Below are 11048 nucleotides of genomic sequence, written 5' to 3'. Positions count from 1 at the left end.
GAGGCCCTCCCTGTAGTTGAGTTTTCTCTTCCTCTAGGGGGCCTGCAGTGGGCGGAGAGGGGTGATCATTAACAAATCAACTCTGCGGGGGCTGAAGCAATAGCACAGCGGGGAGGGTGTTTGCTGTGCATGCAGCCAACCCGAGTTCGATTCCCAGCATCCCATAGGGTCCCCTGAGCACCGCCAGGGGTAATTCTTGAGTGCAGAGCCCGGAGTAACCCCTGTGCATCGCTGGGTGTGACCCAAAAAGAAAAAGAAAAAGAAAAAAGAAAAAAAAATCAACCCTGCGTGCCAACTGTCTAAGCCGACACCATCACCTCCACGTGCTCCGAGCCCGGCGTCCCAGGAGACAGAGAGGTGGCAGGAAATCCCTCACAAAATGGATCTGCTTAGCGCCCCAGGAATCTTGACTGCTGCCTTCTGTCCGGCTTGTTCTATTTGCTGACTCAGCACACCCCCTCCCCCTGAAGATGGGGCGCAGGCACCTCCCACCCCAAGCCTCCCCTGTAACCAGAGTCCCCTACCAGCCTCTCTTTGACCGCAGGCCACCCTCCTGCCGAGCTCTTCAGGTCCAAGAGTGGCTGCTTGTCACATCCCCGGGGAGATGGCTTCACAGAGAGATCTGCACCTTAGTGTGGCTTTTTTAAAAATCTGGGAGACTAGGGATAGTGGAGATCAGGGCCAGGAGGGTGGCTCTACAGCTTGGAAGCCAGCCTCTGTGCTGGGGGAAAAGGCAGCTGGGGTAGAGAAGGGACCACTAAGGGAATGAGGCTTGGGGGCCGCGTCCGGGGTGGGAGACATGTGCTGAAGTAGACTGTGGACCGAACTTACGGCCACTTAGTACCTGTATTGCAGACCATAACACCCAAGAGGAGAGAGTGAAAGGGAAGGTGCCTGCCACAGAGGCAGGGAGGGGGAGGGAGGGGTGAGGGTGGCAGGAGGGATACTGGGAACATTGGTGGTGGAGAACGGGCACTGGTGGAGGGGTGGGCACTCGATCATTGTATGACTGAATCGTAACCACAAAAGTCTGTAAGTCTGCAAAAAAAACTTTTTAAAAAAAATCTGTGTTACTGGAGCGGGAGCGATAGCACGGTGGGGAGGGCGTTTGCCTTGCATGTGGCTGACCCGGGTTCGATTCCCAAAGGGTCTCCTAAGCACCGCCAGGAGTAATTCCTGAGTGCAGAGCCAGGACTAACCCCTGTGCATTGCCGGGTGTGACCCAAAAAGAAAAAAAAAAAAAAAGAGCTGGACTGCAGGCTTCACATGCAGGAGGCCCAGTCCCATACTAGCACCAACTGAGCACTGAGGCCGGGGTAAACCCTAAGCACCACTTAGTGTGATTAAAAAAAAAAGGAAAGGAAGAAAAGGGAAGTTAAGAACATTGATGAAGGGAAGTTGACACTGGTGGTGGGATTGGTGTTGAAACATTGCATGACTGGGGCTGGAGCGATAGCACAGCGGGTAGGGTGTTTGCCTTGCACTCGGCCAACCCGGGTTAGAATCCCAGCATCCCATATGGTCCCCCGAGCACCGCCAGGAGTAATTCCTGAGTGCATGAGCCAGGAGTAACCCCTGTGCATCGCCGGGTGTGACCCAAAAACAAACAAACAAACAAAAAAACCAAAGACAAGAAACATTGCATGACTGAAACTCAACTACGAAAACTTTGCAAATCACAGTGTTTTAATAAAAATAAATTCAAAAAAGTAGCAAAGGAAAAGAAAAAAGCAAAAGGAAAGGGAAAGAGAAATAAAAGGAAAAAGTAAAGAAAGAGAAAGGAAAGAAAAGATTCCACACTATTAAGATAAGCCTGAAGGGGTCGGAGCAATAGTACTGCAATAGTCGGGTGTTTGCCTTGCATGCAGCGACCAGCATCCCATATGGTCCCTGAGCACCACATCAGAAGTACTTCCTGAGTGCAGAGCCAGGTGTGAGCCAAAAAGCAAATACATAAATAAAAATAAGCTTGGAGGCCTCACCAGAAAGAAGTCCATGAAGACTCAGAGCTGATCCGGTGACCAGCTGTTTGGGGACTTCTGAGCCCAAGGCTGCTCAGTACTTGGTGCCAGATACAGCAAAGAAGCATTCAGGGTGCCCCGCTGAATTTGAGTTTTAGGTAAACTCCAATTAATTTTCTTATGCATGTCCCACACACTATTTGGGACAACGTTTTGTTTAAAAGAGTATTCAGGGGACGGAGCAACAGGACAGAGTCAAACGCGGCTGACCCAGATTCAATTCCCGGCGTCTCTTATGATCCCCCAAGCACCCCCAGGAGTAATTCCTGAGAACTGCTGCAGGGCAATTCCTGCAGAGCGGGGAGTAGACCCTGGCTTGCACGGGCATGGCCCCCAAACAAACAGAAACAACAAAAGTATCAGAATCTCAGATGAGCTGCAAACCAAGCTGCTAAAATCCATGGCTAAGCGGGTCTCCTGGCTGAAACCTTTGGGGCATGTTTGGGAGGGGAGCAGGGCCGAGACCCAGCAGCCACACCCACACCCCACAGCTGCTGCCATGCCAACAGCCCAACGCTACCGTGTCACAACTAATCTCTGAAGAGACACCAAGCACTGTAGCACTGCAGCACTGTCATGCCGTTGCTCATTGACTTGCTCGAGTGGGCCCCAGTAACGTCTCCATTGTGAGACTGGTTGCTACTGTTTTTGGCATATTGAATATGCCACGGGGAGCTTGCCAAGCTCTGCCATGCGGGCGGGATACTCTCATAGCTTGCCGGGTTCTCCAAGAGGGATGGAAGAATCGAACCCGGGTCGGTCTCGTGCAAGGCAAAAACACCTGACACTCTATACTATTGCTCCACCCCCTAAATACCCGCTGTGCTATGGCTCCAAACCAAAAACAATTTCAGGTACACCGGTTTTCAGGCTGAGAACTCTGGAGTCTTCTCTGAGTGGGGGTGGGCAGCCTCCCCCCTGCCCCCATACTTCTGGAGGCTCCAGTATTGGTGCCCACACTCCACGACTTCGCCGTGTAAACTCATCAGCCCTGTTCGACAGCCCCTGAAGTTCCTGGAGCACGTGGCCACAGAGCCACTCGACACCTCCAAGTTTCACAACACAGACATCCTGGTAGGAGCACACCAAATTAGATGGGAAAGGAGCTTACAAACCAACTAAGCTCAATAAACAAAGAAAAAAATAACACAGAAGCTCCACTAGCCACAACAGCTTAGTAAAGCCTCAGACAAGGACCTCATGACCCCGGGGTGAGATATAACTATTTCCACAAATTTTCTTTCACTAAAATACTTTTTGATAATTCCATTAGTCATTTAGTTGCGATAAGTGATATAAAACCAATTATTTCGTGCTGCTAAGTGGTCAGACTTTGGGAGTGGGTGGGAAACTGGGACTGATGGTGGCGGGAAGGTCACACTAGTGGTGGGATTGGTGTTAGAACACTGAATGCCCAAAACAACAGTATTAGGGGCTGGAGTGTCAGCACAGCGGGTAGGGCGTTTGCCATGCACGAGGCCGACCCAGATTCGATTCCCAGCATCCTGTATGGTCCCCTGAACACCGCCAGGGGTAATTCCTGAGTGCAGAGCCAGGAGTGACCCCTGTGCATTGCCAGGTGTGACCCAAAAAGAAAAAAAAAACTATTATAAACAACTTCGTAAACCATGGTGTTTAAATAAAGAATAAATACATAAAGGGTTGGGGATCTGAAATTGACATTTAACTGGGGTCCTGATTTCCTAAAGTCACCCAGTGCACCTCACAGCACACTGAAATGAGACCAGAGAAGGAGGAAGGTGACAACAGCCCAGCCTCATGGGGTGAGGCAGGATAGCACAGTGAGTAGGGTGCTGGCCTTGCACTAAGCCAACCCAGTCCCCAGCACCCCACATGGTCCCCCAAGCCCCACCAGGAGTTACCCCTGAGCATAGAGCCAGGAGTAAGCCCCAGCACCTCCAAGTGTGGCCCCAACACCCCACCCCCAGAACAAGTAAGGGAAGAAGGAAAAAAGACAAAAGCCCATAAAAGAAAGAGGCAAGGCAGCACCCCCTAAGATGGTAAGACTGAGGGCAAAAGAGCTGGGCTGATGTTCTTTCAGCTTAAAACTCACAAACAAGTGGGCACAGCTTATGGCCACAGCTGGTGTAAATAAAGGAACCTAGTCAGAGGCTGCCTCGCTCCTTCTACCCCTACCCAGCCGCGGGGAAGTGGGCGGGGCGTCAAGCTGAAGTGTCTCATTGCCCCGCCCCCGCGTGGGGGAGGGCAGGACTTTGAGTTGAGGCTCCTGGTTGCCCCGCCCCTAAGCAGGAGTGGGCGGGGCCTCGAGCTGAAGATCCTGGTTGCTCCGCCCCTCAGTAGGGAGTGGGCAGGGCCTCGAGCAGAGGCTCCTGGTTACTCCGCCCCTGAGTAGGGGTGGGCGGGGCCTCGAGCTGAGGATCCTGGTTGCTCCGCCCCTCAGTGGGAAGTGGGCGGGGCCTCGAGCTGAGCTGAGGCTCCTGGTTGCTCCGCCCCTCAGAAGAGTGGGCGGGGCCTCGAGCTGAGGATCCTGGTTGCTCCGCTCCCTCAGTAGGGCGTGGGTGGGAGCTGGAAATGAGGATTCCAGCTGCCCATTGTGACCTCCATGACAACGCCTGACCTCAGTGTCCCTGCCAGCGTCCGCAGGGGCAGACCTGCCCCACCGTCCACAGGGCTGCTGTGGGTTGGGGCTCTGGGGTCTGCCTTCTGGACTTTGGATCTCGTGTGTCCCTCCTAACGGTGCCTGCTCGGAGCAGCCGCGCCCCGCCGCCTCCGGCCCCTGCTCTCACTCCTCGGGGACGCAGGGGCTAAGGGCCCGGCCTCCAGGCTTAGCTGCTGCCCAGGCCGCCCCCCACCCCGTACCCCCCCAGGCCCCAGCGCCCGTGCTTCCCCAGGCCTGTTCTCATGGAGCCCGAGGCCTTGGAAACGTGCCCCTACAACCCCCACCACCGGATCCCCCTCAGCCGCTTCCAGTACCACCTGGCCTCCTGCCGGAGGAAGAACCCCAAGAAAGCCAGAAAGATGGCCAGCTGCAAGTACAACGCCTGCCACGTGGTCCCCATCAAGAGCCTGCAGGAGCACGAGGCGGGCTGCGCCAGCCGCAGCAGCCTGGAGGAGGAGGGCAGCTGGAGCCCCCCGAGGCTGGGTGCAGAGCAGGACCCCGACGGCCCGTGGCTCTCCCGCTGGCATCCCGGCCCCGACACCTGGAACGTGGACAACGGCAACTGCGGCCCCATGTTCGTCCTTAAGACTTTTATCCCTCAGAAGCTTGTTTGTGAAAGCGACGCCCAAGCGTCAGAGAGGGGGGGCTACCCCGCACCCCTGCCGGCCCCCCAGAAGAACCTCAGACCAGGCGAATGATGCCCCCAGCAGCAAGGAGTCGCCTGCACCGGCGGGGCCTGGCAGGCCCCGGGGCAGCCCTGCAGAATAAAAAGGCCTGTGACAGCACCGCCCCGCCGGTCTGGCGTGTTCTGGCTGGAAGGGGTCTCGGGCTGATGCAGGCTGAGCAGAGCCAGGGCCTGGGTGAGAAAGTGAGTCGGGGAACCTCCCTGCAGGCTGGTCTGAGGGTCCTGATAAAAGTGATGTTTAGGGGCTGGAGCAATAGCACAGCGGGTAGGGCGTTTGCCTTGCACGCGGCCGACCCGGGTTTGATTCCCAGCAACCCATGTGGTCCCCCAGCACTGCCAGGAGTAATTCCTGAGTGCATGAGCCAGGAGTGACCCCTGTGCATCGCCGGGTGTGACCCAAAAAGAAAAAAAAAAAAAGATGTTTATCTGCAGGGAGGCAGAGCTCGTAGGGCTCTTGCCAGGCTGCCCCTGGTTCAGTGCACCACAGAGTCCCCCAAGCCTCTCCCGGATGCCAGAGCTGAGCCCTGAGCACTGCCACTGGGTGTGGCCCAACACCACCCCCAAGGGGTGAAATACAGCAGTTGCAGGTGACTGAGCACCTAAGTCTCCACAACATTGATCTCAGCAGTCCAAGGCTACAGGTGAGGAAACCCAGGCTGCAGAGGGGAACTGAATCGTTAAAGGACAGAATCAGTAGGATAGTTCAGTGGGTAAGGTGCTTGTCCTGCTCATGGCCAACCTGGGTTCCATGCTCGGCCCCCTATAGGGTCCCCTGATCCTTCGAGGAATGATCTGTGACCTCAGAACCAGGAGTAAGCCCTGAGCACCACTAGGTGAGGCCTCAAAACAAATTGACAAACAAAACCTATGCTGTTAGCTGCTATGTTACAAGTCTTGAACCTACTCAGAAAGTGAATATGGGCCCAGAGAGATAGTACAGCGGGTAGAGCCATTTTCTTGCATGCTTGCCAAAAAATTAGGACTTAACTTTTTTTTTTTTTTGCTTTTGCTTTTTGGGACTGGAGCGATAGCACAGCAGGTAGGGCGTTTGCCTTGCAGGCGGCCGACCCAGGTTTGATTCCTCCGACCCTCTCGGAGAGCCTGGCAAGCTACCCGTGGCGTATTCGATATGCCAAAAACAGTAACAATAAGTCTCACAATGGAGACGTTACTGGTGCCCATTTTGAGCAAATAGATTAATGGGACGACAGTGCTGCTATAGTGCAGTGCTTTTGGGTCACACCACACCAGTGATGCTTAGGGGTTCCTCCTGGCTCTGTGCTCAGGAATTAGTCCTGGCGGTGCTTGGGGGACCCTATGAGATGCTGGGGATTGAACCCAGGTCAGCCGCGTGCAAGGCAAACACCCTCCCCACTGTACTATCACTCCAGCCCCAGGGCTTAACATACTTTAAAACGTTCTACTTAATACACTTAATCCAATGCATTGTCTGGTGTACACTAACCAGAATACGGGCTAGATCTGCACTAACTCGTCTGGAGACTCGGTAAGTGAGCCTGTCCACCCCCTTTTCCGTACGGGACAGACAGAGGTCCTCAACCAGCGTCCTGCAGAGCCCTCAGGTCAGTTGCCTTCTGTGGACAGGGGTCACCTCCCTGAGTGTGGTGGCAGGTGCTCACGTGACCCCTTCAGCCTCAAAGTCTCATTCAAGGGGTTTCAGGCAGAGTCCAGAGCTTCTGTGGAAACTTCCTGTTGGAGATCTGAGGGGAAAGATTGGCCTCATGGGAATGTCTCCTCTAGCTTCCTGCTCTGCATCTCAGCCCACTGCTCCCTCTCCTCCTCACCCTTGTCCCCACCTATTTGTCGGGGAGCGTCTGCTACACTTACCTGCCACCTTTCTTTCCCTCCTGTTAGCATCCTGCTAACACACACTTAGCAAAATTCCAGGGCTGAAGTCATAGACGGTGGAGGGTTAGGCACCTGCCTACACACGGCCGACCCATTTTCATCTCCAGTATGCCGTAGGGTCTCCCAAGCCCGCCAGGAGTGAGTGATTCCTGAGCACAGAGCCAGAAGTAATCGCTGAGCACCGCCGGGTGTGGCCAAACATCGGAGGAAAGGGGGAAAATAAAAACCAACTCAGAAAATCGTATCAACTTTACTTGAATCTCACCAGTTTTTCTTGGTTCTGTTTTGGGGCGACACCTGGCTATGCTCAGGGCTTACTCCTGGCTCTGTGCTCATGGTGTTTGAGGGACCATAACGGGTGCCAGGAACCAAACCTGGGTTGGCTGCATGCAAGGCAAGTGTCACCACCCCTCACCCCAGCCCCTCTCCACCATCTGTCTCTCTAGTCCCCTCACCAGCTTCTCTTTAGAATTCCAGGATCCAAGGTATTACACTGCAGGCCGGGAGCCCAGTGTGCTGGAGTGTGTTTTACATGTGGGGGGGCCTGGGTTTGGTGGTCCGCATGGTCCCACGAGCACTGCCAGGAGCAATCCCTGGGCAACAAGCTGGGAATAGATTCTTGGGCACTGCCGGATGTGAGCCCCCCAAAAAAGACCTTACATTGATTCAATAAATATACTGTCACTGTCATCCCGTTGTTTTGCTCGAGAGGGCACCATTAACATCTCCATTGTGAGACTTGCTGTTACTGTTTTTGGCATATCAAATACGCCACGGGTAGCTTGTCAGGCTCTGCCATGCGGGCGGGACACTCTCGATAGCTTGCCAGGCTCTCCGAGAGGGACAGAGGAATCAAACCTGGGTCGCATGCAAAGCAAGGGCAAACGCCCTACCTGCCATGCAATCGCTCCAGTCCAATAAATATACATACATGACATACTTATATGTTCAAACTTTTATGATAGCACCGTAGCACTGTCGTCCTGTTGTTCATCGATTTGCTTGAGCGGGCACCAGTAATGTCTCCATTGTGAGACTTGTTGTTACTGTTTTTGGCATATCGAATACGCCATGGGTAGCTTGCCAGGCTCTGCCGTGCGGGTACTCTCAGTAGCTTGCCGGGCTCTCCGAGGGGGGTGGAGGAATCGAATCCAGGTTGGCCGCATGCAAGGCAAACACCCTACCCGCTGTACTGTCGCTCCAGTCCGTACATAAAAGTAGAAAAATACAAAAATTCAGGCAAAAGCAGGGTGACCTCCAGGAGACCCCCTCCGAGGTGCTCCTGGCCACCCAGGGGAGATCCTGGTCTCCACACGGGCAGCGTCCCCTGTGCTCGCTGCTTTCGAATTATAAGGGGCGGGGGTGGGGGGTGGGGGGGTGGGGGAGGATCAGGATTTTTTCGGTCTGGATAAACCATTTCACAGTCGCTGCCCAGCGGGGAGCTGGCAGTTGAGTGGGTTCATTCACACTGAACGAGAATGAAGAGAGGACTCAAGACAGGAGAAAAAAGAATGCGAAAGGAAAGTGCAGAGAGAGAGTACGGTGGGGAGGGGCTTGGCTAGACAGTGACCCAGTTTCGATTCTCTGCACCCCCATATGGTCCCCAGGCCCTGCCAGGCACGATCTCTAACCACAGGCCAGGAGGGAACCAGGAGCATAACCAGATGAGCATAACCACAAAAAATTAAAGTCAAAAGTGTTCAGGGGGATGGTTCAATGGGCTAAACACACCCTGCACACAGGAGCCCCCTGGCACTACCTGGCTTACCTGAGCACTGCTGGGAGTGGCCCGGAGCACCACGACCCCCACTCACTCCAACAAAACAAAAACCCTTTCTAGACCTTCCTAGACCTTCCAGAAATGTCTGTCCCCTCGTTTAGCTGCAAACACAATAATGGCCACCAGGTGGCATCACCTGCAGGCGCTTCAACAGCACAGCCAGCAGCTCTTTTGGTAAGGAACATGAGTCGAAACATCTCACGAAAACAACTAAAATTAAAAATAGGGTAACCCTGGGGGCTGGAGTGATAGCACAGCGGGGAGGGCGTTTGCCTTGCACGCGGCCGACCCGGGTTCGATTCCCAGCATCCCATAGGGTCCCCCGAGCACCACCAAGGGTAATTCCTGAGTGCATGAGCCAGAGGTGACCCATGTGCATTGCCAGGTGTGACCCAAAAAGAACATTAATTAATTTTTTAGAAATAAGGTTCTGTCCCCTTCTGAGAGGGACAGAACCTACTCTACTGGGCCTGGAAGGAAAGAAACATTTGCCACGGCAGACATGAGCCTTGACATGAAGCTAAAGAAATCCACAAAGAGAGAAACAGCGTATAGTACAGTCGGTGCGGCATTTGCCTCGCGTGCGGCGGCCCAGGTTCAGCCCCTAACACCCGGGATGGTCCCCAGAGCCCCACCAGGGTGATCCCTAGGCACAGAGCCAAGAGTAAGCCTGAGTGCGGCCGGGGTGGCCCCTCACTGAAGACTGAGCCTGAGCCAGAGGGAGACAGGAGGGGCAGTACTCCCACGCAGAGGGCCCGGGTTAATCCCCAGCACCTCGCACGGTCCCCTGAGCAGCACCAGAGGGACCCAGCCCTGCCAGCCAGATGTGGCCTTCCCCACCCCCAGCCACCCCCTACATAAAGACCAGTGAGGGATGATTCTCCTTGGAGAGGCCCCACGGAGACCAAGAGGGGCTGGGATGTGCCTCAGTGGGTGCTCGCCTCCCATGGGGGGGGCCGAGGTCACCCTGGCACGGTTAAGGGGCCGACCCCGTAGTGCCAGGCCCTGCCCATTGCACTATCTCCCCAGACCCCTAGTTGTTTATTTTTAACCCCAAGGACCCTCTTACAGCGATGCTGCTTCTAGGGCAGCCCCACCCAGCATCACCCAAGAGCACCTGGGAATTGTGCCCCAGGTGCGGGTGGGGCCCCGCCGGAGGAGCCTGTGCCACCCCCAAGCAGTCAGGGGTCGCTCCTGTCCCTGGCAAGCGTGGCCCCGAAGCCTGAAGAGAAACAGAGCCCTCGACCCCAGGGAGAGGCTTCTGGAGGTCTTTGGAAGCCGCCGCACGCCACGAGCCGGAGGCCCAGAGCAGTGCCAGGGCCTTCAGTCGTGCGCAGCAAAACCGTCTCGGCTGGGGCTGGAGTGACGGCACAGCGGGGAAGGAGTTTGCCTTGCATGCGGCCGACCCGGGTTTGATTCCCAGCATCCCATATGGTCCCCTGAGCACTGTCAGGGGTAATTCCTGAGTGCAGAGCCAGGAGTGACCCCTGTGCATCGCCAGGTGTGATCCAAAAAGAAAAAAAACATCGTAGCAAATGCTTGCCTTTATTGATGACGCTCAGCTGCACGGAATGTTCCAGATCCCAAGCATGCTGAAGCACCGACCGATCCCTGGCCCATCTGCCCCCAACCCCACAGTGGGGAGGGGGAGGCCCGGAGCTTCTGACGGGAGTCTGATGAGGCACTGCCCCCTCTGAGAGCGGGTCCCCTCGTCACCCACAGCCCAGGCGGCAGGTGGAAGGGCCCGGCCAGGCCTCAGGCTGCCCCTCCCAAGGCCCCTGGCGGAAGTCCCGGCCAGGGCAGTGTGGGCAGCGGGACTGAGCTGGCCTGTGGACGGGCCGTGGGTGCCCTGGGCAGGCCTCTCTCGACAGTCAGGGCGTGTGCTGGGTGGTACCATCGTGGGGGAGGGGGGGTCCCAGTGCCCCTAAACCCCACCACTCAACTCCACAGCTGGTCTTACAACCCCACGGGTTGACATAATTGAGTGGGGGGAGGGTTACAACAATCTTTAAAATGTTTCTAAAAATAAATGTTTTTCTGGTCAATTCTCAG

The 11048-nt window shown here is 55.4% G+C and overlaps 1 protein-coding gene across 1 annotated transcript; it reads left to right on the top strand.

The window, feature by feature from the left end:
* Positions 1 to 4904: 4904 nt before the first annotated feature.
* Positions 4905 to 5360, top strand: GTSF1L (gametocyte specific factor 1 like). The gene has a single exon (XM_004612619.2). It carries the CDS (start codon positions 4905 to 4907, stop codon positions 5358 to 5360), a length of 456 nt encoding a protein of 151 aa, XP_004612676.2.
* Positions 5361 to 11048: the final 5688 nt, after the last annotated feature.

The sequence above is a fragment of the Sorex araneus genome, chromosome 5 (assembly GCF_027595985.1).
Source record: "Sorex araneus isolate mSorAra2 chromosome 5, mSorAra2.pri, whole genome shotgun sequence".
Classification (NCBI taxonomy): Eukaryota; Metazoa; Chordata; class Mammalia; order Eulipotyphla; family Soricidae; genus Sorex; species Sorex araneus.
The sequence above is the reverse complement of the archived record's forward strand: the minus strand, read 5'-3'. Positions and strand labels throughout refer to the sequence as shown.